This window comes from Cupressus sempervirens, chromosome 3 (assembly GCF_028749045.1).
Source record: "Cupressus sempervirens isolate cs-2001-9-10 chromosome 3, ASM2874904v1, whole genome shotgun sequence".
Taxonomy (NCBI): domain Eukaryota; kingdom Viridiplantae; phylum Streptophyta; class Pinopsida; order Cupressales; family Cupressaceae; genus Cupressus; species Cupressus sempervirens.
Window position 1 is genome coordinate 622889788 of NC_143120.1, and position 24468 is coordinate 622914255.

At 37.3% G+C, this 24468-nt stretch overlaps 1 protein-coding gene across 1 annotated transcript; it reads right to left on the reverse strand.

Moving 5' to 3' along the window:
• Nucleotides 1-261: 261 nt before the first annotated feature.
• Nucleotides 262-23626, reverse strand: LOC149568212 (AP-2 complex subunit sigma). The gene is made up of 6 exons (XM_089821214.1): nucleotides 23441-23626; nucleotides 23272-23370; nucleotides 22409-22459; nucleotides 1851-2024; nucleotides 852-911; nucleotides 262-712 (listed from the first exon to the last, which is right to left on the reverse strand). The coding sequence occupies exons 1-6, from the start codon at nucleotides 23441-23443 to the stop codon at nucleotides 671-673; spliced, it is 429 nt and encodes a 142-aa protein (XP_089677340.1). The 5' UTR covers nucleotides 23444-23626; the 3' UTR covers nucleotides 262-670.
• Nucleotides 23627-24468: the final 842 nt, after the last annotated feature.

Below are 24468 nucleotides of genomic sequence, written 5' to 3' on the forward strand. Positions count from 1 at the left end.
ATAAAGTGTGCATGAAATAAGTTTTAAATTGTTAAAAAAAAAAAAATTCAAGGGTTTTTTCACTTTGCCAATTCGTAGGCAATTCACGATTTGAGTAGGCCTTGCCAATTCTGATCTGATTCCGAGTTTTCATTCTTTGGTTCAAACTTCACAAATATGAATATTTAAAGATCTTATAGAATTCTTGTTTAAATTGGACAATCTATTATAAGCTAGATTTAAATCAAGTTGCATCTTCCAAGGAGAAATAGAATGCAGAAATTAGGAAAAATGAATTGACAGACTGTATTAATCCTCTTCCCCGGAAGTAGGAAGTCTAATACAAACTCCATAAAGAGAGAACAATGAAAAGTCCTAATTAGTCATTACCATTGTACAACCAAAAGAATGAGTAAAAGTAGTACTAGAATTACTGTACACCCTGGAATGGAAAGCAAATCAATAACCCCCAAAAATAATTGGTCACAGAGAATAAAATCAAATATCGAGACCTGCCAGTTGCCACATTCCAAAGATGGCGTGACTTTTAAAAACAAGGATAAAAAGCATATAAGTAAAAATACGAATTTATGTTCAAAACATATGATGATGACATTGCAGAAACAGGTGAAAATGCTCAACTAGGCATCTTCTCCTACGTTTAAGATAATACTTCGATTGACAGCATTTATCACTCCAGTCTTTCCAGCTCCCCCATTCTCTCGATGATTGCCTGTAACACAAATATGATAGAAATGTGCAGTGTTTCTTTTCAAAGGCATCCAATGCTCAGAAACATAGGAAATTTGCCTCATACTGAAGAAATATCTTTACATGTAAACAGTCATCCTAAATTAAATGTTTCAGTTTACCTTCTTACTCGTTTCTTGCAACTCCCCTGCAAGAATAAACTCATCTAGAATCAAGTATACCTGCATTCCGAATAAATCCTTTTAAAAACAAAGTTTCATTCACCATGTAAATATCAGTTTGTTGCAATATAGAATTACACATGACTAGCTATGCAAAGTTCCATGAACTCAAAGAACATAGATTAATAGGTCTTCCAATTAAAGGGTATAACTCTTGAGCTGCATTAAAATTCCACAAAAAATAAGAAGATTTGACTGACATAAATTTTGTTGACCTAAAACAAGAAGCCAATTTCTCTTTTAGATTTTTTGAGCTACATTGTAATAATACACTAAATTCTAGAATTGCAGTTTTCCCTATTGAGTTTCAATTTTTAATGGGCCATTCTTTGCCTGAACATTGTGGAAAAAGATGTGTATGGTTAGAATTGTGATAACATAATGTGTGATAAAATGTATGAAAACATAGTAGTATAACCTGTTATATTCATTGAGCTCTCCATTTCAAGTAAACAGTAACATGAGAAAAAGCTAAAGAAACCTTCGACTCAGAAACTAATGTGAAATGAGAAAACCCTTCTAATAGAAACTAAATTTAAAAAATTCAAATGACAAGAGCCTTTAAACCAAAAATATATGCAAGACGTGAAAGAGAGGAACCTTCAACTCTAGTATAAAGTAGCACGAATGACATAAACAACATTATGATCTCCCAAAAGAAAAGATTATTACAATTCAATAAACTTCATACCAGTAACAGATCAGAGGTTTGGAATCTTATAGAAGGCAGATATAAAGCCATTATATTGAATTATTAGCACGCATAATAAAACATCTAACATCTATACTTTACCTCCTATATGATCATAATTTCCTAACAGAAAAATTAGATCAAAGACAATTCAACGAATTTACCTTGTGAAAATTGAATATCAAAGACAATTCAACAAATTTTACCTCGTCAAAATTGAATATCAAAGACAATTCAATGAGTTTTACCTTGTGAAAATTGAATACCAAGTCAAGCTCGCAAACATTACTGAAGAAATGGTCCAGTATCTCCACAAATAAATGAATGCTTTCAAGATATGCGAGCTCATTATCAGTGATATCGACGCACATTGAGAAAAACAGGCCTGCATACCGCCTATAAATCACCTTGTGAGTGCGGAACTGCGCTAGATCAAATTTCATCACCATCAGGATATGGACGCATTACAAGCAAATTAGAAGTCAACATAATCAAGATATAGAGGAATTGTAAGGAGCTGGAATGTAAGAGAAATCAAAACAAAAGAATAAATATTATTGTTCATATAGAATGTAAAGATGAGCAGAATTTCAAAGTTCTCTATGTATTTCAACTTTATATTTCATTAAAACTTGGAAACCTTGATACCCAGTAAAATGTAGAACGGGGGTGTAAACTTACATATAAAGTTAGAAACTACAATACGTGCACCCAGTTTGGGTATATTAGCATGTAAAAGATGCAAAACTAGAAACCTGAAAAATAAAATATACCACTGATGTTAATGTTTGTAGCTGCAGGAGGTATCCTGATTACCTGCATGGTGCTCTTTCATATACTCGTATTTGGAAATATGAAGAGACGTGTTTGCGGGTATGAAGAGACATGCATTTGGAAATATGAAATGACACACATTTGGAAATGATGAGACTTTCAGTTATGATATGAAGAGTCTCTCAATTCAAGATATATATATCATTGCTTTGTGTGATGAGTTGGGTATTCAGTCGAAAGCCTTGTAGTCAGACCTCAATTATTTAATAAAAGAAATATATTTTTTGGTGTGGCTGGGTTTTTCCTAGTTTGATGGTTTTCCCAGGATAAATGGTTGTGTCTTAGTGTTGCTTTTTTTTTTGTTGCTGTTTGCCTTTATTTCTGGGCTAAACATTAACAACTAAAAGAGAACTATGTAAACAATGCAAACCAATCAAAGCCACATTCTTGAATCCTAGGTATATATATTTAAGGCATCCGTAAAGATGGTTAAGAGAGACCTCAACAATTACTCAATGGGAGCACACAAGTAATCTCATATGGTGGACATCCAAAGTAAGGATCAGATGTCTGCTTTCTCAGCTATAGCACTGTCCTCTCCACAAAAATCTTTATTGAACTGCCAAGCAGCATTATTATAGAGGCTTTAATTATTACAATAATAGATAGTCTCTATTATCTCTGTTTAGTATCTAATGATTATCTATTGTAATCTTCTATAAATATTAGAATGTTTCTAATATTTAGTTTTTTGTTTCTAGAATAGAATGTTTCTATTCTTTAGTTAGTTATAGATAACTTAGTTTTCTCTTTAGCTAGAATAGAAAGTTTCTATTCTTTACAATTGTTGTTTCACATTGTTCCATTCTTTTGTATATATAGAGCTCTTGGTTTCTGTTAATAACAAACAAATATTTTCCAATTACTTCGTAAAATGGTATCAGAGCCAATACTCTAATTTTTTTCGAAAATAATTATAATTTCTTGGTTGAAATTATCTACCTTTTATTTTTGAAATTATTTACATGCATATTTGCTTCCAAGTCTCTCTATAATCCAACTAGGGTTTCCATTCTGAGACATCTGAATCCATTGACTTCTAATTCTTGGTGGGTTTTTTTGAGAGCTCAATTGATTTGTCATTAGATTTTTATGGGTGCTTCAATTTTTGTGCCTCAATTTTCTAGCCAGCCAATCTGGAAACTAACAACACATACTTTTTGGGTTTTTCAAGCTCTCTTTTGGGTCACCCTTCAAATTTTTTGGGTCTATTTTTTAGGGTTATGTGTACTTGCATGTTTGCATGTGTCGCTTTACCATGCAAAGTCTCGTATTTTGCCTCCCTTAAAAATTCTGGTTTTAATTGATTTTTCACCTCAAAAATCATGTTGAGTTTTGATTGATTCTTCACCACAAATATCATTGTTGGGTTTTGACTAATTTTTCACCTCAAAAATCATGTTGGGTTTTGATTGTTTTTTCACCTAAAAAATCATGTTGGGTTTTGATTATTTTTCATCACAAAAATCATGTTGGGTTTCAATTGATAAATTCACCCCAAAAATCATGGCTTTTTGCAGTTTGTTTTGGAGCATTATGCTCATCTGCAAAGTTTTGGAGCATTATCCGAAGTACCATCAACACTCTTCTCAGCAAACATCCTCTGCTCCAGATTCAGAAGGCTCCCGAAAAAAAAACATTCAATACAACTATTGCCACAAGTTTGGGCACATGAAGGTTGAATACTGGACGTGCTTAGTTGCCCTAACTAAGCAATTTGGTTTGAAGCCCATAGCGAACAGTGCAAAGCACCTTGAGCAGACAGAATCCGCCTTTTACACTATTTGACAGCTTCATGCTCTGGATAGATTAACCATTAAGGGAGGGTATTACGATAATGAATAGTTTCTATTATCTCTATTTAGTATCTAATGGTTATCTCTTGTAATCTTCTGTAAATATTAAAATGTTTCTAATATTTAGTTTTCTATTTCTAGAATAGAATGTTTCTATTCTTTAGTTAGTTATAGATAACTATTAATTTTCTCTTAACAAGAATAGAAAGTTTTATTCTTTACGATTGTTGTTTCCTAAGGAAACATCATTCCATTCTTTTGTATATATATAGACCTCTTGGCTTCTGTTAATAACAAGCAAATATTTTTCAATTACTTCATAATATTAATCTCTCTCAGAGTTTTTATTTTAAATTGAATTTCCTCCCCCATCTAGGGATCATCTAGCATACTCACCACTCAATAATGTTAGGCAGTTATTTCTATCTATAAAGTCCCCTTCTTGCACCTAGTCAGTTGTGCTTTCCATTAGCCTATTGTCGGGTTCCTGTTCGCTACTCAATATTTATTAGGGGACTCAATATTTTGTGGAGAGCTCGGATTAACGGTCCCAATAGGTCCTAACAGAAGTTATATTTTGAGTATATGCCTATTTTTAGTAAGTGTTATTTTGGGCACATGGCATCTATTTCAATTTCAATTCCATTTAACTGTGAGGAGTTCTCTTTTTCAATGCCATAGTGAAATCTTCTATGGTGATGGAAAATTATATTTTATATTCCTTACTGGAGTGTTTAAAAAAGTGACTTCAATACTATAACTTAAGCAGTTAAAATTTTATAAAGTGTGTCTTCAAAAGGGGAATTATATGAAGAGTCTCTCAATTCAAGATATATAGTCATTTTGGAAGAAGTCATATGAGAGCTTTTTTCAAGGGAATATGATATTTGAATTTGATCTAATTTCTCCCTCCAAATCTATATATTGGGATTTGGGCTATCATTCTCTATTTTAGATTTGCACACATATTGAAATGTTGTTGACATGAACTTTGACAGTCTTTGGGATTGTTAGGAACAAAAACCCTCTGCAATATGTCTAGTTTTGGTTGTGAAAGATCCACCTTAGCTGGTTACTGTTTTCCAGCCAGATTACTTAGTGATTTGCTTGAGCTTGGTGATGTGGGCTTTGGTGAAAACAAAGATTTATAAGGTTTTTTAATTGGGTTTTCAGAGTTTTGGTGTGTTTCAGTGAATTTTTGGAGTGTTGTTCAAGTTCCAAGAATTTTGGGTGAATTTCTCCAGCCCAGCCTGAGCTCCCTGAAAACAATTGTTTTGTTTTTGCTCATAACTATTGGAGAGATCACTTTTTGGCTTCAAGGGTTTGGTCCTTCTTACTACCCTAAGCTAGGTGACTCACTTCAACAGTGCCCCTAGTAGCAGACCATACACTTTCCACTGAGGCATGTGGAGATTTAAGGAAGCACAAAGTTCTAATTGAAACTGCAAGTGCAAACACTCCTAACTGAGGCGTCTATGTGGCTAAGTAGTTAAAGATATTGCACCAAAGAAGTATATTACAGATTTGCACCAACTGAGAACTCAAGGTGAACACTTTACATGTGAATCAAGGTCAAGACTTTACAATTGTCAAATGATGACATTTCAGAAATGGTTTCGCCAATTAGCTGGAGGAACCTGGACCAGTACAACAAAAGCATAAATTTCTAACATTAGTTTATCTTAACCTCCATACATGTACTTGCTGTTTATAACCAAATTATATATGATGAGCATAGAAAAATATACAAATGTTATTCTATGTATGCTGAGTTATGACACAGCTATGGGATTTTGGAGCAGAGCTGTTGTCTATTGTGACCTGTATGGTCCATTACCAGGCTAAGAGAATGTATTCCTTATGTTGCAGCTACGGGATTATGCTATAGGACATAATGGCCCTGTATGGTCCATGATTAGATTTTAGGTTATGATACAGTATCATAAGCAGATTTCATGATGTGATCAGTCTATCAGGTGACCCTGTGTGAGTTATTTTCTACACCTCATTGTTCACCATACAATTCCATACAATTTCATCATTTTATCAAGTTTATGGTCTATATTTTCACCATCCTATGACCATAAACATAAATTTACAAACTGGACTTTGTTTTCTCTACAGTAGTTGTAAACATTAACTGAAACTATGTTTCATGAAGATTCAAAACAAGTTGTATGAATCAGTTTTGGGGGTGGATAGAACACGGTTCAGATTTTGGTGACAGCAAAGAGGTAGAAAGCGAGTGGACTGCACTGAGTGTCCAAAAAATGTACCCATATGTACACTCTGCTACAAAACCAACTGCCCTATAATTTTAAATGTTGTCCATTGTGACTTGGGAAACATATTCAAGGCCCACCATTACAATGCATCTTAAAAATTTTGACAATCCTCACAATCCATTTCCTCCAAAAACATTCATTTTTGCAATCTTCCCATCCATCAAAAAAGGACATACCTACTTTGACCCATGTTTCGTTCATTGCTCTCAATAATGCCCCAACTAAAGCTCTCTCATTTCCCATGTTTCCTTCGTTGCTCTCAATAATGCCCTACTAAAGCTCTCTCATTTCCGAAAAAAGAGGTTCACACCTTTTCATATACAAGACTAAAATAATCAAAAGGTGAAATTGTCATGACAATTGGTCCATCACCATATCCCCCACCAATATGGTGATCTAATGAGGTCGAAAGGAAGTCAATTGCCATAGATGCAATAAGCAATGCTCTCATCTGCAACCTCCTTGCTTCATTCTTGGTGGCCTTTTCCTATAGGCCTAGTCCATGCAAAACATTCTCTCTCCAAAAGATGGTGTCAATGGCATGAAAGGATGTGAGCCAACAGGTTGTGATAAGCCACTAAGAGGTTTGCCCAAAGTTTTCTTGGCAAGAAGATATGCTCTTTCCTTTGATCTATTACTTACCATACCGAGATCCTCCTGCTCATTAATATAAGCCAATATGTGATGCTTTGGCAAGCCCTTTTATTTGACCTAGGACAAAGCCTCATTCCTATGCAAGGAATAGCATAGTGAGATTTCACTTGAGAGTAATAACACCTATTTCCACATTGGCTACAACACCAACAATAACTCCCACCACCAAGAATTTGTTCAATCATTAAGTATGTTGCCAAATATATGGCAATGCATCAGATTAATTGAACTCTGCACTTGGGGCAGATAAACTAACTAGTACTACCATTCTGTATGAACCTAAAAATAAATAATAATTAATGAGTTAATAACCTTGTAACTTTTATAAAAAAATAGCATAATAACCCCTTATTATGCATTAAAAGTTCAAAAATATGTATAGACCTCACCAAATAAATTTAACAAGACTTTAAAAAACTTTTAAAATCTTCAAAAGAAAAATTCACAACTTGAAAAAAATGTAAGATCCACTCACCTTTGTGGTTAAATCTTCTCAGTGCAGCTATTTCTCCCCTATTATTGTAGGCTTAACTCTCATGTAGCCCTAATGCAAGAGCATCTTGGGCTTGCTGGCAATCCTGCATGTTGGAGTGTTTGGCCTTGGAGTTAGGGAACTCGGTCAAAGAAAGATGTGTGACTCAGTCAAAGAAGGAGGAGGTGCTCAATCATCAAAGGCACTCAGCATACACTGGGGAGTTCGGCTGATACTGCAAGGTTCGATTGTTGTGTTGACCGAGTAGCTCAATCTATGAAGGGGCTTGATTATGCTTGGTGGAGTTCCTAATACTTGGAAGTGGTTTATGATGCTCGGCCATGTCTTGGTTCTGGCTTTGCCTGAGTTGTCTATGTTTGGTTCTAGTGTGAGCTGACTTGGCATTTAATTTAGTTTTATGTAGTTAATTTTTGTTGTGAACCAACTTATGGCTTAAATGGACATTTAATGCAAGGGTTTATTTAATTTGTAGCTTACCAAGCTGACTTGTGGCTTAGTTGGGTATAAATAGGGGGGTTTTGTGGAGTCTTTGGTCATGATCATCCAGCTTGGAGAAGAGGATGAAGCAGAGGAGCGAATTTGAGAAGGGCTAGTAGCTAAGGCTTGGGAAACAAGGATATTGCTTGGTGGGCTTGCGAGCACAAGTTTAAATCTTCCTTCGAGGTTTCTACCAAAGTGAGGATCTAGACTAGCTAGTGTTTGGATTGGATCTTGAGGGATCTTGCAAAACTATTTTTGTAATTGCTATTGTATTTGGCCATAACCGGGAAAGCCTTACACCCTGACACATTGGATGTAAACAGTTATTTTATGAATAAAGAGTTGCAATTGGTATCAAATCTTGGATCTTGTGTTGTGTTTCCGTTGTGTGGTTATTTATTGGGGGCTAGGACATCTTCTTTGGGGATTCCCCTACCTTGGATTGCATCGAATGGCATCAAAGCGAAGCTTTTTTTGAGCATGTAGATTGTTGAAGTTGAGGCAGTTTGGACCAAGGCGTAGGGTGAAGATTATCTGATCGAAGGTTGGGTCTGGTTGATTTGTTGTAGAGGATTTGCAAAAATCTTGGAAGATGCTTTTGAGACAATTGGACTCTAGAGCGGTTTTAGATCTCTATGATGTTGTGGAAGCAAGGATCTTAGAGAAGAATTCAGATATGAAATGGCATTGATAAAGAGTGATATGATTGCTAAGATCATAAGTGCTATAGGTGGTGTACCTTGGCATGTAGGTACTAAAGATGGTTATGAGGAGGTTGCTAGATTGAGTGGTGAGGACAGAACTAATCGTGTGGAGATACCTATGGGAAATAGGGCTGGTCAGTTTGCATAAGATGAAGGTTTCTAATTTCTTAGGTACTTTGAATCCTAAAGACTTGATTGATTGGATAGGTGAACTAGAAGGTTGGCACAAACGAAGTTGAAAGGACATGTTGCTCTTTGGTGGAAAGAACTGCAAAGAGATAGAGAGGAGGAAGGTGAAATGAAGTTCACTAGATGGAGGTTGATGATAACTAAGTTGAAGGCTAAGTTCATTCATGCTAATTATGAACTCGAGTTGTTCAAGAGGTTGCAGAATTTGAAGCAAAAGGATATGTCTGTGAAAGATTATACCCAGGAGTTCTACAAGTTGACCATTCGGTCTGGGCATAGAGAATTGTCAAAGGAGAAGGTAGCTCGGTACATTAATGGTTTGAGATTCAATATCCAAGATGTGGTTGGTATATTGAAGATTGATTCGATTGAGGATGCTTATCAGTATGCCCTAAAGAAAGAAGAGAAGTTGAAGATTGATTCAGTTGAGGATGCTTATCAGTATGCCCTAAAGAAAGAAGAGAAATTGAAGAGGAAAAGTCAAGGGTATTCCAGAGCGAAGGAGAAGCAGGATAGCTTGGCAAAGGCTAAACCAAGTGCAGAAGATGAACCAAAACCTGTTGATCAGAAGAGAAGGACATGTAGAGGTCAGCTTAAGGGTACTTGCTACAAATGTGGAAAATAAGGGCATAGATTTTATGAATGCCCTAAGGCTGGTGACAAAAGAGTTTCTGTTGTGAATGAGGATGAAAACCTGAGCAAGGAGAGAATTTATTGGTTCAACAAGTACTGGTTGGTCAGAGGACACTGAAATTTTGCTAGAGGAGTAATTTGTTAGGACTCATTGTAAGTTTGGTGGTAAAGTCTGCAAGGTGATTGTGGATGGTGGTAGTATTGACAACCTTGTTGCTGAGGAGATGGTTTAGAAACTTGGTTTGAGAACACAATGAGACATCCTTGTCCTTATAGGATTGACTGGTTGCAAGATGGATATGCTTTGGAAGTGAGGGAGCACTGCCTTGTTGATTTCCAAATTGGACAGTATAAGGATCAAGTGTTGTGTAATATTGTGGACATGAACAGTTGTCATTTGTTGCTTGATAGACCTTGGCAGTATGATTGCAAGGTTGTGCATGATTGTGTCAAGAATGCATTTACAATTGTGAAAGGTTGCAGGAAGCATTCCCTGATCCCTTTGCAGAATGAAGAGCTCGGTAAAAGGAACCTGAGTATTGATAGCCGAGTTGAGTTGGCAGATTCTGAGAGGGTTAGAGACCAATGTGGAAAGAAAACCTGTGGAACACCAAGGATGGATGTGAAGAAGCAGCAGTGGAGCAAGGGAAAGAATGTACAAGTTGAGGACTTGGAGGACATGTATGTGAAGAACCATTTTGGGATTTATGTGTTGAATCCCAGAAGATGTTCTTCCAGCTACTGAGAACATCTTTTCAAACCTGGACTATCTGATGCAGAAGCATCCTAGGCTTGCTGGTGATCCTGCATGTTGGAGTGTTTGGCCTTGGAGTTAGGGAACTCGGTCAAAGAAAGATGTGACTCGGTCAAAGAAGAAGGAGGTGCTTGGTCATCATAGGCACTCAGCATACATTTGAGAGCTTGGCTAATACTGTAGGGTTTGGTTGTTGTGTTGACCAAGTAGCTCGGTCTATGAAGGGACTTGGTTATGCTTGGTGGAGTTGCTAATATTCAATAGTGGTTTCTCATGCTCGGTCATGTCTTGGTTTTGGCTTTGCCCAAGTTGTCTATGCTTGGTTCTAGTGTGAGACAACTTGGCATTTAATTTAGTTTTATGTATTTAAATTCTGTTGTGAGCCATGTTGTGGCTTAAATGGGCATTTAATGTAAGGGTTTATTTAATTTGTAGCTTACCAGGCCAACTTGTGGCTTAGTTGGGTATAAGTAGGGGGTTTTTGTGGAGTCTTTGGTCATGATCATCCAGCTTGGAGAAGAGGTTGAAGCAGAGGAGTAAATTTTGAGAAGGGCTAGTAGCTGAGGCTTGGAAAACAAGGAAATTGCTTGGAGGGCTTGAGAGCACAAGTTTAGATCTTCCTTGGAGGTTTCTACCAGAGAGTGGATCTGGATTAGCCTGTTTAGATTGGATCTTGAAGGATCTTACAGAACTGTTTTTGTAATTGCTATTGTATTTGGCCATAATCGAGAAGGCCTTACAGCCTGACACATTGCATGTAAACAGTTATTTTATGAATAAAGAGTTGCATTTGGTATTAGATCTTGGATCTTGTGTTGTGTTTCCGTTGTGTGGGTATTTTCTAGGGGCTAGGACATCTCCTTTGGGGATTCTCCTACCTTGCACTGCGTTAAGCCCTCACCTTCAACAAAAAATAAACCAACCTTGTAAGCCCAAGAATGGCAAATTGGACCCAAAAAATCGGTTCACCCAAGTTCGTCCATCGCAGGCGAACTGTAATTGGACCCAAACCCAAAGCCAACCCATACTAGTAGGGAAGGAGGGGTTCCAGTGAACCCAATAACATAGATGGGCAATTGGTAGTTGTCACCACTACCTCATCAAGTGAGTTCACTTGACCCCCGTAATCCTACCTGTTGAAATAGTCCATCAAAACACTATATAGCTGGCTAACTCTACCTCTTTGGGGGCACTTGTCACCCTAAATTGTGCATCCTAGAATTTATTTCTTGTAGTTGATTTCATTTGTTTTTTATATTCACCCAACAGTGTAAGACTGTATTTAGATCAAAGATAGTTGAGAAGGTGGCAAATAGCACTCACTCTTCTTAACTTTTCTCAAAGAGTTCAGGTTCTCCGGAGTTAATATTTAGGCCTTCCCTTGTTATTTGACTTCAAATGATCAATTCAATGTCATAGTACTTCAATTCCTGTTAATGAATATGCAATAGGAATCTACTTGTGCTTTTATGTTTAAAGCACAAAATATTAACTTAATAAATTAATCCTATAGTATCTTGTAATGTCCCCATTTTAGCAGTTGACCAAGTGTGTGTGCGTTAGCCTTGTTCTACATGGTCCCGAGGGCTAACGAAGGGTTTAATGGGATCTTGGAGTGTTTTGGCCTAGTCATTTCCAGTTTGGGCCAAAACGAAGTTGATTTACTCAGTGTAAGGCATACTTACTATTTTTAGTAAGTTGGCAGGACACAGTGCAGGTCAATTTTGGTGATTGGATTCGATACTCCTCGGTGAGAGCTTTCCGATGAGCTATCACTCGCATTATTCGGAGTCCGATTGCTAATACATTTTAATGCCTGAAGTTTTATTAAAGTAACGTCTAATTTAATTGTAAAATATTAAAGTGTTACTTTAATATTTATTTTATGGTGATGTGTACCCAAGGGAGACATAAGGGGTATTTTAATATATGTTTTATATTACACATCTTTATCCCACATTGCCCATATGAGTTGAACAGACCCGTGGGAATAGAATAAAAAGAAGCATTTGTAGCTTCATTAGGCAGGTTGAATATGAGAAGAAATTGGTGTGTGAGTTGCAACTTTGTTCTTGGCATTTGAGGACGTCTATCCTCTCTTGTAACATTCTAGACGTCATTCCCTTGGGGTTTGGCCTTTGGAATTCTTTCTTATTGGCTTCATTATCAGGCAGTTTAGTTGCATTTCCAACTACAGGCAGATTTGATATTTTGCTCATATCTTCTTCACTACTTGTCCGACGCTTATGCCGCTTGGAGGGAATGGTATTATGAAGATAGTGGACTGATTGGAGGACAAAGTATTGTAGCAGCAAGTTCGTAAGCATGGGCTGGAGTATTATGACAATATTGCTGAAGTAATTAGTGAGTTGATAAATCTGCCATGTATTTGGTTTTATGAATTCTGAAAATAACATTTTATTAGCAGCAGTTCATTTCCACTTTGCATATTGTTGTAGTTTCTTTCTTGTTTATGTTGTATGATACCAATTCCATGCACGAAACACAACAAACAAATAAACGTTTGATTTCCAGAGTTATAAGGGGTTTTAAGAAGTTGAATGCAAACTGTTTGACATAATTCCTTTCAGCAATTTGGTTTAGTTTTTGGGACATTCAGGGGTGCCCATTACAGTGGTATCAGAGCTATAAGTCCTGCCATCCTGTGGAGGTCTTATAGGGAATTTGGAACAGCCGGATAGAGGGAAAAAGTAAGTAAAAAACACAGGCTAAGCATTTATGTTTGAGCATGCGACAAGGGTCTTATAATTTCCGCGATACCAGAGCAAGACAAAATAGGATTTCAGACTTGCAAAGCAAACAGTCTAGTACATCCGTGCAGGGGGACATTGAATTCAACCATACAGACACAGAGGAGCTATTCTGTGATCAGGACAATAATATGGGTGATCGAGATGACAGGAATACAGGATTAGGCGGAGGCAGAAATGCTGGTCCAGATCAGGGGGAGGTGTTGTTCCGACAGTTACTGGATACATTAGAGCAGGGGCAGCGTATGCAGCAGGAGCAGAATAGGCGAATGGACATGATGTTGCAGCTCATGGCTAGACAGATGGGTGTCAATATTAATCCAGGTGATGCCAACAACAGAAACAATAACAACGAGAGAAACAATAACAACGGGGGAAACAATAACCATGAAGGCCAAGGCAACAACAATGGTCCTGAGAATAACATTAATGGTAATAATGGACATGGCAACAATGGGAATGAGGCTGATAACTTTAGACACATTGCACGCCCAGCACGGACTGCGAGCTCGAGACCTCTTCTACCCACTTTTCCACCCAGAGATCCGGTTCAACCAGTAAACGAACCGCAGATTACCGAGTTACAGGATCAGTTCAGGAGGGACTGGGAGGCTAGTGGACCAGAGTTTCAGGCGGATATTTCTCTTAGAGATTATATGGACTTGAGGATGAGACACATGCCTAAAGCAGGAGGGAGGAATCAAAACTTTGAGCTGAGGAAGAAAGTTGGAAAACTTTCTTTACCTTATTATGATGCTTCAGGGAAGATGACTGCACGAGCTTGGGTGCAGAAGGTAGATACATACTTGCAGCTAAATCCTATGCTTGAGGAGGAGGCTATCAAGTATGCGGCTATGCACTTGGATGGCGTTGCACATGAATGGTGGCATCATGGCATGGTGACTTTGGGGCATAATCAGATTACATCCTATGAGGAATTCACCGAAACATTGATTGGGAGATTTGACACTAAGGATCCCGAGTTACATTTCAAGGAGCTAGCACAGTTAAAACAGTCGGGTTCTGTGGATGCTTACATTGCCGAGTTTCAGCGCTTGTCTGTACTTGTTACTGATATCTCTCCTAGGAGATTGGTGGTGTTATTTTGTGATGGTCTTGCTGATCCATTACGAGGTTGGGTGAAGGGACATGATCCACTCACGTTAGCTGAAGCAACTAAAAAGGCACGAGATTTAGCCCCTTCGGTATACAAAGGAAAAAACCATTCAACAGATTCTTCCTACTGCAAGGACAAAGACAAGAAATCATTTCAGAAAGAGTATAGCAAACCCAAATAAGGATCAAAAGGACTAGACAATGAAACCTTGAATGAACTTCGAAAGAAGAAGCTGTGCTTCCATTGTAGAGAACCTTGGGACTTATCTCATAAATGTTCTCTCAAGGCTAAGGCAAATCAAATGGAGTATTTTTCAGCAGAAGAGTCAGAGTCAGAAGGGGAGGATCAGCACTCCGATTCAGATGAGGGTAACACTATAGAGGAGAGCAACATTCCTAAGGATTATAGATCGTTGGCACGCTTGACAGGGGCCCAAAAGGCAATCACATTTAAGGTCAGGGGTACTATCCAGGGGCAGAAAGTGATATCTCTTATTGACACTGGGGCTACACATAACTTCATAGATGCACAGTTGGTAGCCAGGAGAGGGTTACAGACAGAGAAGCATGATGGGTTTAGAGTCATGGTGGCTAACGGTGATAAGTTATTATGCACTCGAAAGATATCTAATCTTCGCATCAGGTTTGGAGATGGCTACGAGTTGGAGGATGAGTTCTATGTTGTGGACATGGGAGATTATGATGTCATCCTCGGCATGACATGGATGGCTTCACTAGTTGAGTTCACACTCAATCTAGCGAAATTGGAGATGAGATTCCAGCATGAGGGCAGAACTGTGGTCCTTAGAGGGCTTTCAGATGGAGGTTGCAGAGTAGTGTCCTTGAGGAGAATGCAGAGACTTTTTCGTCATGATGACATAGAGTGGGCGGCAGAGTGCCACATTATGCCAACTTCACCAGAGCCACAAGAAAAGAGTCATCCACTAGATGTCCAAAAGATACTTGATAGACACGCTAAAGTATTTAGCGATATTCCTCATGGGGTTCCTCCTGACAGAGGGATGGAACATGTTATTGAGCTCGAGGAGGGAGCCAAACCAGTTATGATTACTCCCTATCGTCATCCTAAGAAACACAAGGATGAGATAGAGAAGGCGATTAAGGATTTGTTGGAGATGGGCATATCAGGCCCAGTAAGAGCCCTTTTGCTTCAGCAGTAGTATTGGTAAAGAAGAAGGATGGGACGATGCGCATGTGCATCGAGTACAGGGCACTGAATAAGAAAACAATTAAAAACAGGTATCCCATTCCTAGGATTGATGAGCTGATTGATGAGTTGCATGGGGCATGCTTCTTCACCAAAATTGATTTGCGATCCGAATACCATCAGATCAGGATGAGAGCAAAGGACATTGAGAAAACAGCCTTCCGATGTCACTATGGCCACTTTGAGTTCATGGTTATGCCATTTGGTCTAACCAATGCACCTTCTACATTTCAAAGTTGTATGAACCAGGTATTCAGGAAGCAGCTGAGGAGATTTGTCTTGATCTTTTTTGATGACATCTTGGTCTTCAGTAAGACCTGGGAGGAGCACTTACATCATCTAGAGGAGGTGTTATCTATTCTGGAGAGAGAGTCATTGTATGCCAAGGAATCTAAATATCTTACCAGGAAAGGAGCCTTCGTGTGGACAGGGGTAGCACAGAGGTGTTTTGAGCATTTCAAGCAGGAGAAGCATCCCATTGCATTCGAGAGTAGGAAGCTCCGAGGAGTTGAGAAAAGTTATTCTGTCTATGACCGGGAGATGTTGGCCATAATGCATGCATTGGCCAAATTTCGATCATATTTGGTAGGTGGACGTTTTGTGATCAAGACTGATCACAACAGTATTAAATACTTCATGAGCCAACGTGATCTTAATGACCGGCAACAAAAATGGGTGACTAAATTGCAAGCTTATGACTTTGACATAGAGTTTGTCAAAGGTAAGAAAAATGTGGTGGCTGATGCCTTATCTCGGAGACCTCACTTATGTGCTCTGGCAGAGATTTCAGGAGATTGGAGAGATCGGATTATAGAAGAGTATGTCGGAGATGCTTGGGCTTCTGGATTGATTTCAGGTACCATACAGGATGATCGCTATGAGGTGATAGATGGATTGATCAGAGTTCAGGACAGGGTTTATTTGATTCCGTCATCACATTCGAGAGAGGCGATACTGAAGGCATTTCATGATGCACCCACAGCTGGACATCCGGGGGTCTTCAAGACCTACAGGCAGATCCGAGAGCGGTTTTCATGGAAAGGGCTCAAGGATGATGTTCAGAGGTATGTCAGGGAGTGTGTGGTTTGTCAACAGAATAAGGGAGAACACACATTTCCTGCAGGTTTATTACAGCCCTTGCCCATTCCTGATAGGAAATGGGAAAGTATTTCGATGGACTTCATCACTGGTTTACCACGAGTGCAGGGAAGGGATTGCATCTATGTGGTGGTGGACCACTTGACGAAGTTTGCTCACTTCATTGCTATTCCGTCCACTTACACAGCAGCACAGGTGGCAGATCTTTTCTTTAAAGAGATATTCAGGTTACATGGGTTGCCCAGATTCATTGTCAGCGACCGGGATAGTAAGTTTATGAGTGTTTTTTGGCAAGAGTTGTTTAGGTTGTGTGGTACAGATCTTACACCTAGCACTAGTTATCATCCGCAAACAGATGGGCAAACAGAGATTGTGAATAAATGGGTGGAAGGATATTTGAGGAACTATGTAACTACACAACAAAAGGCTTGGATCAGATGGTTGCATATGGGAGAGTATTGTTATAACACCACTTATCATATGTCCATCAAGATGACTCCTTTCATGGCACTCTATGGTTATGAAGCACCTAGCTTCATGGATTTAGTTTTGGGGGACAGTAGAGTGCCCAAAGCCAAAAACTTATTGCAGGATAGTCAGGACATCTTGAAAGTGCTCAAAGAGAATATACAACAGGCCCAGAATTAACAGAAATTGTATGCTGATCAGCACCGAATAGAGCGCAATTTCGAGGTAGGGGATATGGTTTACTTGAGGCTACAACCATATAGACAGTCGTCGCTCAAGAAGAGCGGAGCTGAAAAGTTGAAACCTAGATTTTATGGTCCCTACAGGGTGATTCGCAAAGTGGGCAAAGTCGCCTATGAGCTTTAGCTTCTAGAGGGCAATCGAGTGCACAATGTGTTTCATGTGTCTAGGCTTAAGAAAGCCATTGGTCAGAGTGTAGTGCCTTCTGCAGTTTTACCCCCTTTGGATGAGGAGGAGAAGCTTGTGTTAGTACCTGAGGCTATTCTGGATACCAGAGAGAGGAAGCTTAGAAATAGGATAGTGAAAGAGTATTTGGTCAGATGGAAAGATCTGTCGGAGAAAGATTCTACATGGGAGAGTGAGCAGGTTATTCAGCAGGCTAGACTGAGATTGCTTGAGGACAAGCAATTTCAAGGGGGGCGGACTGTAATGTCCCCATTTTAGCAGTTGACCAAGTGTGTGTGCATTAGCCTTGTTCTACATGGTCCCGAGGGCTAACGAAGGGTTTAATGGGATCTTGGAGTGTTTTGGCCTAGTCATTTCCAGTTTGGGCCAAAACGAAGTTGATTTACTCAGTTTCAGGCATACTTACTATTTTTAGTAAGTCGGCAGGACACAGTGCAGGTCAATTTTGGTGATTGGATTCGATACTCCTCGGTGAGAGCTTTCCGATGAGCTATCACTCGCATTATTCGGAGTCCGATTGCTAATACATTTTAATGCCTGAAGTTTTATTAAAGTAACGTCTAATTTAATTGTAAAATATTAAAGTGTTACTTTAATATTTATTTTATGGTGATGTGTACCCAAGGGAGACATAAGGGGTATTTTAATATATGTTTTATATTACACATCTTTATCTCACATTGCCCATATGAGTTGAACGGACCCGTGGGAATAGAATAAAAGGAAGCATTTGTAGCTTCATTAAGCAGGTTGAATATGAGAAGAAATTGGTGTGTGAGTTGCAACTTTGTTCTTGGCATTTGAGGACGTCTATCCTCTCTTGTAACATTCTAGACGTCATTCCCTTGGGGTTTGGCCTTTGGAATTCTTTCTTATTGGCTTCATTATCAGGCAGTTTAGTTGCATTTCCGGCTACAGGCAGATTTGATATTTTGCTCATATCTTCTTCACTACTTGTCCGACGCTTATGCCGCTTGGAGGGAATGGTATTATGAAGGTAGTGGACTGATTGGAGGACAAAGTATTGTAGCAGCAAGTTCGTAAGCATGGGCTGGGGTATTATGACAATATTGCTGAAGTAATTAGTGAGTTGATAAATCTGCCATGTATTTGGTTTTATGAATTCTGAAAATAACATTTTATTAGCAGCAGTTCATTTCCACTTTGCATATTGTTGTAGTTTCTTTCTTGTTTATGTTGTATGATACCAATTCCATGCACAAAACACAACAAACAAATAAACGTTTGATTTCCAGAGTTATAAGGGGTTTTAAGAAGTTGAATGCAAACTGTTTGACATAATTCCTTTCAGCAATTTGGTTCAGTTTTTGGGACATTCAGGGGTGCCCATTACATATCTGCATGATTAGAATATTAAATGATACCCAGAGTTTCATTTCTTATCTCTTAATATTGTTTTTCTATAACCACTCTTAGAATACAACATTGCTATTTAAATATTCCTCTTTTTATCTTATATACTTGCTATCTATTTTTAATACCACTCTTTTGTTATACCCCAAATGTGTTGGATTAAACATTCAGCTCGCACTATCACACCCATCTCCAAAATAAAAATCCTGGAGAAATTTGAGTTGGATGGAAAATGAAATACATTAAAAATAATGTCGATTCACATTGATTGCTAGTATAGAATCTAATTCAAAACAATTAAAAGGAACTAGCTTATATGAACATGGAGGCATTCTTGGCTTCCTCCACACTTTAAGATCAAGGAAAGAATTAATATTTATGCATAAGGTAGATAAAAAGAAACTAGAAATATAATTTTTCAGTTTCACCCATTTTATAGATTTATCCATGAAATTGAAATTTTCTCTTCATTGTTATCATGTCACAATCCTTCCAAATAATTATCTCCTAATCCTCAACAACAGGAATATGGAAATATTTATTGCTAAAATAAAATAAAATTTAAAATCTAATTGAAAACTGTTAAAACCAAAAGGAACTAGCTTATACGAATATGGAGGCATTCTTGGTTTCCACTACACTTTAAAATCAAGGAAAGAATTAAATTTATGCATAAGGCAGATAAGAAGAAATAAGAAATATAATTTTTCAGTTTCACCCATTTTAGATGTATCCATGAACATTGAATTTTCCTCTTTAATGTTATCACATCACAATCCTTCCACTAAATTATCTACTAATCCTCCAATAGAAATATGAAAATATTTAGAAAGATATTTCAAAAAGTTTAAAAAAGATAAAGGTGATTTATTTATCAATTCCAAGAGAGACACTAATTTGATATATGTGACCCTTTTTGTGGATGCCCACAAGGGAACTCCAATTTATACTAAATATTGTTCAACAATGTGTACATAGCATACCCGCCCCTATTTCTGAATCATGCCTATATCTCCTTTACAGACTACATGCATCATCGTTAAGCTGCTACGGAGTAAACAAGTTTGTACATAAATACCATAAAAAATACCTCTTAGTGCCCTCATGATAAAACAAAAGAAATTACGGGTACACTTACACTTTAATTTTGTAATGATCCAACTTGTCCTTCCTTAAGACCACACTCCCACCCCCTTCCATTGTCTTGCTCCGAAAAATGAGAAAAGTATTAATAAAATTACTGTCTCTACTTGTTTCTGATGAGGATTTGAAAAAAAAAGGGACCTAATTTTTATGAGTTAGCAGCAGATGAAGTGCAAACTGTCACTCGGCAGCAAAGCACAGAAAATGCATTGCAGCTTTCAGCAGAGAGAAAGTATGAGAAGGAAAACGAGCAACAAAGGGCAATGCAGAGGTGGTAAAGTGGCATCATGCACCCCAAGAAAACCAGCTACCTGCATTACTGTTGGTTGAAGAAGTTGAATTTCTGAAGCATTACACCACGATGGGTCTGATTTGCAGATTCACCTCTCTCTGGCCTAGCCTTCCAGAACTTAATGATTGGATAATACCTACCTGATTGCTGTTTCTTGAAGTCCCTATGTGGCATATCTTTATGCTCAAGGGTATTTTGTAGTTGTTTGTGAATCTGCAGAGGATAAAAATTGAGAGACTTGAAAAAGATACTTGGATATAGGACATGTCAACTCTCATCATAAAACCCTGGCATTAAGAACAAACCAAAAATGGAATATTTTTGGGTTTCTCCTATGTGGGTAAGAATAACCAATTCTCATCTTCACTTACGGTATTTCAAGACTGAAAATCATTGATAGATAGCTGAGGAAACATATTTCTATTTCCCCTGAAATGCATAGGCATTTTTTAACCTCAATGGCTCATATATTTGCAGAAAATTAGAAATTTTCCATGATTTCCTGGCAGAAATGATATTGAGGGTAGGGCAAGCATTGTGGAAATAGCCACTGGACTATCAGAATCTAGCATTTCAATACTAAAAGTGCCTAAATGTGGATCATTTAACGAAGAATATACGAGAATCAATAGCATTAATGAAGGGTCACTTGTTGGAAGAATGCAGAGATGCAGCATCAGCTGATTGGTGGTTCTATTTGAGCTGAATAGTCCAAATGAGTAGCACACAGAGAAAGGTGGAGCAGTTGAGGAATCTTGCAAGGAAATAGCACTTAATGCTAGAAAGGATAAAGATCATGCTGAGTGGTATGTAAAAATGGTTCTATTTGAGCTGAATAGTCCAAATGAGTAGCACACAGAAAAAGGTTGAGCAGTTGAGGAATCTTGCAAGGAAATAGCACTTAATGCTAGAAAGGATAAAGATCATGCTGAGTGGTATGTAAAAACAAGGGAAAAAATATACTTGGGATCACAGGAGTCATTTGGTAAGAAAACTAGATCCTCAGAGGTTGATAAAGCAGATCTCACTAAACTGCTTCTTGTTTTCTCAGCAAAACAAGTAAAGTGTTCAGAGCAGCTGCAGCTAGATGTGGTAATTCCTTTCTCTTCTGGTGAGGATTCTCCCTCAAAATCTGTAGGAGAAAGCAAAAAAAAAATCTAGAGCATTTCACTGAATCCCTAAAAAAAACTGAATAGATCACAGTAGAAAATAGAATGAAGAAAGAGAAATCAAATTTCTCTTTGACTATGGCTTTGAGATGATATGCAAAGCATCAATCAAGATAATGAAGTCTAGATGTTATAATTTTAACTTTAAGATGCAGATTCTAGCTTTGTTAGTGATGTTGTTTTATTAGCATTTTTATTATTTATAGTCCCCTGAGTATTGATCTACCTTTCACAGCCTTTCTAGGCAATACTGTAAGAATCTGTGTTTTCAAGGAAGGGACCCCAATAGATAGACTGGCTATTTTGTCTTTGTAAAAAAGAAACCATCTCTTCTGAAACATAATGAACTATTTATCTATTTTTTAATATTAAATACTGCTTTATAAACACATTTCGTGGAAATTCATATCCAATGACACCCCAAGGTTTAAAGTCTCATTCTATAGCATTCCCAAAAACTGATATAAACAGGATCATTATCTGACATATAAGCAAAGTCAACCCACAAAATATAAGCTTGCATTCCCGTGTGACACAGAACTTTTTTTTTGCAAGCACAATTGTTAAGTAGTTCAAGAGGTATGTTGCATAGGCCTTGTGGCATTATGGAATGAATGCATCAAGAAAATGGAGGCTCTGCCTTTATAAACTATATCCAGTTCTTGGCCAATTAGGTCAGCTTGAATTGGTAGGTATATTACATAATTGAAGGTAAAATTACTTGCCTAAAAATCCATTCAAACAGCGATGATCAAGTAGCTTAAATGGCTTTTATAACCTGGATGCTTTAAAAAACAATTCTCAAGTTTCACCCTGTTCTAAACTGTGCAAAGAATATATATTAACAAATATTTAAGATAGAAACAAATCTTTGAAAACCAAGATAACAATCACTTGACCTCGACAAAGTTTGTAAACTTTGGGTCCCTGTTGACAACCAGCCGGTGCACCTGCATATAACATATCCATTTAATGTTAGTAATCAAACCCCACAAAAATTTCAAAGCGTAACATAGATATAACACAGATAGAGGAAAGTGGATATAACATAGTTGATTCCAAATATATGTTTGGAAAATATGGAACTTCTCAAATGATCTCAGGAAGCCACTCTACAAATATTTAAGACTAATACCATTTACAGTCTTAATTAAGTATCTGTTAAAGAGTAGTTCATCTAGCCAATGTGATGTGCTGGATCCTGTTTTGAAAGAACGGGATTCAGAAAACTGCTAAGAGTATGTATAAATGACAGCAACAACATGGCTCAAACCAATGTAAAAGCTTAAGAATTTAGTCCAATCTTACATATAGCATGATAAAGTCAGCAGAAAATCTCTCCACAAGCTTTAGTAGAATTTTTTAATTTTATTTAGACTTGATCTCAACGGCTAATTCCTATAATTAAAGACCCAATGCAAAGAAATAAAATCCAATTAAGCACATAAATAAAACAATTTTGACACGACAAAATATGATTACGCATAAGAGAATGAAGCACCTCAATCACAAATGCACCAGGCCCCAGGCACACTGTGGCAACAATATTGTTTCAATAAACGACCTGAAGTCTTAGAAAGGAATGTCGATAATAATTTCAAGAGTAAACTTGAGAACTGAGCTACACAGAGCTTACTCTTTCTTATATTATAGACTTTGTAAATGCAGAAGAAGCCCTAATACAAATTTGATGGAAGGATCGATAATTTGAAAAAAAAAAAAAAAAAACAAAATAGTGGAAGAAAAACCTGATCTTGTGTACCTCATACTCAAGCTTGTGTTTTTCTGATTCTTCAAGTGGAATATAGTACTTGCCCAGACGGGTCTTTCCTTGTCTGTTTTGAAGTAATATGAACCGGATCTGCAAATTCATTCAAATTAAATAAACGAAATAAACTAGTATTACCCAAAGATCCCAAAAAAAATAATACCATGGTGCCTGAGAAAATCCAATTCTAGCTGTATGAACACTATAAGCGCGATAATTGCAGAGAGTCTTCCCTCGCCTCCAAACGAACACGGAAAGACGAATAAATATGATGGAATGAATTTAATATAATTTTTAGTTTTTAGTTTTGGAGAAAATAAATAAATAAAATCTTACTGTTTTACACTTCCGTCCAAGCGTTGCAGGGCCTACTCAAATCAGAATTTTGCTCGAGCCATTTTATCTTTTTACCTTGCAAGGAGTTTGACTAAGTTAATTTCAAATTTATGTTCCTTATAACAGAATTTAGAAATGCTATCAAACGGTTCATAGAGATATAGTTTGTAAATAAATTATAAGAATTGTTAAGTGTTAGTTACGTAGCAATTCCACATTGGTGTTACCTCTAAGAAATGTAGGAGGGGAGTATTAAATTTGAAATTTAAAATGGAGTAAAGGAAGGTGTAAGAGTAATATTGTAAGAGATATTTTATTTCTTTTTCATATTAAAAAATTATATTTTATGTTTTTTTTTAATAAGATACTTGTAGGATATGAGTCGATTTATTCTCAAGGTTATGCATAGTTATGTGACAATCATATGTTTGTTATAGGAGTAAATGGAAGGAGTTAAGTTGAAAGGAGATAAGGAATTCTTTAAGTTTCTTACTAAAGAATGGGCGAATGTGTTAATGCAAAGACACTTTCGAAGAAGAATGCCTAATGTGTGTTGTTAGTTTTTCAATTTTTTTGTCCCTAGTCAGCCTATGGGGCCTTAGCCTAATAGTATCTTTCATAGTTTTAATACTTCGAAAAACTCTTTGATGGTTTGCCCTGCGTGGCATCTATTTAAAACCATAATGTCATCTTCAAACTATAACAATTTGGTATGCTTTCATAATATTGGTATGCGGTTCTTTGTTTGTAGATGGTAGATTGTTTTTTATGAAGATAAGTGACAGATGTTGTTACTGCAATTTTTTGTTTTGAGTTAATGTGTTGTTCATGGTAATATGTTGTTAATCCTCATGG

Coding starts and splice junctions, on each gene's coding strand:
- LOC149568212 (XM_089821214.1), bottom strand. Junction 22,460..23,271: donor AACACAAGCTTGAGTATGAG/GTACACAAGATC, acceptor TGTTATATGCAG/GTGCACCGGCTGGTTGTCAA. Junction 912..1,850: donor TGGTATTCAATTTTCACAAG/GTAAAACTCATT, acceptor TTCGGAATGCAG/GTATACTTGATTCTAGATGA.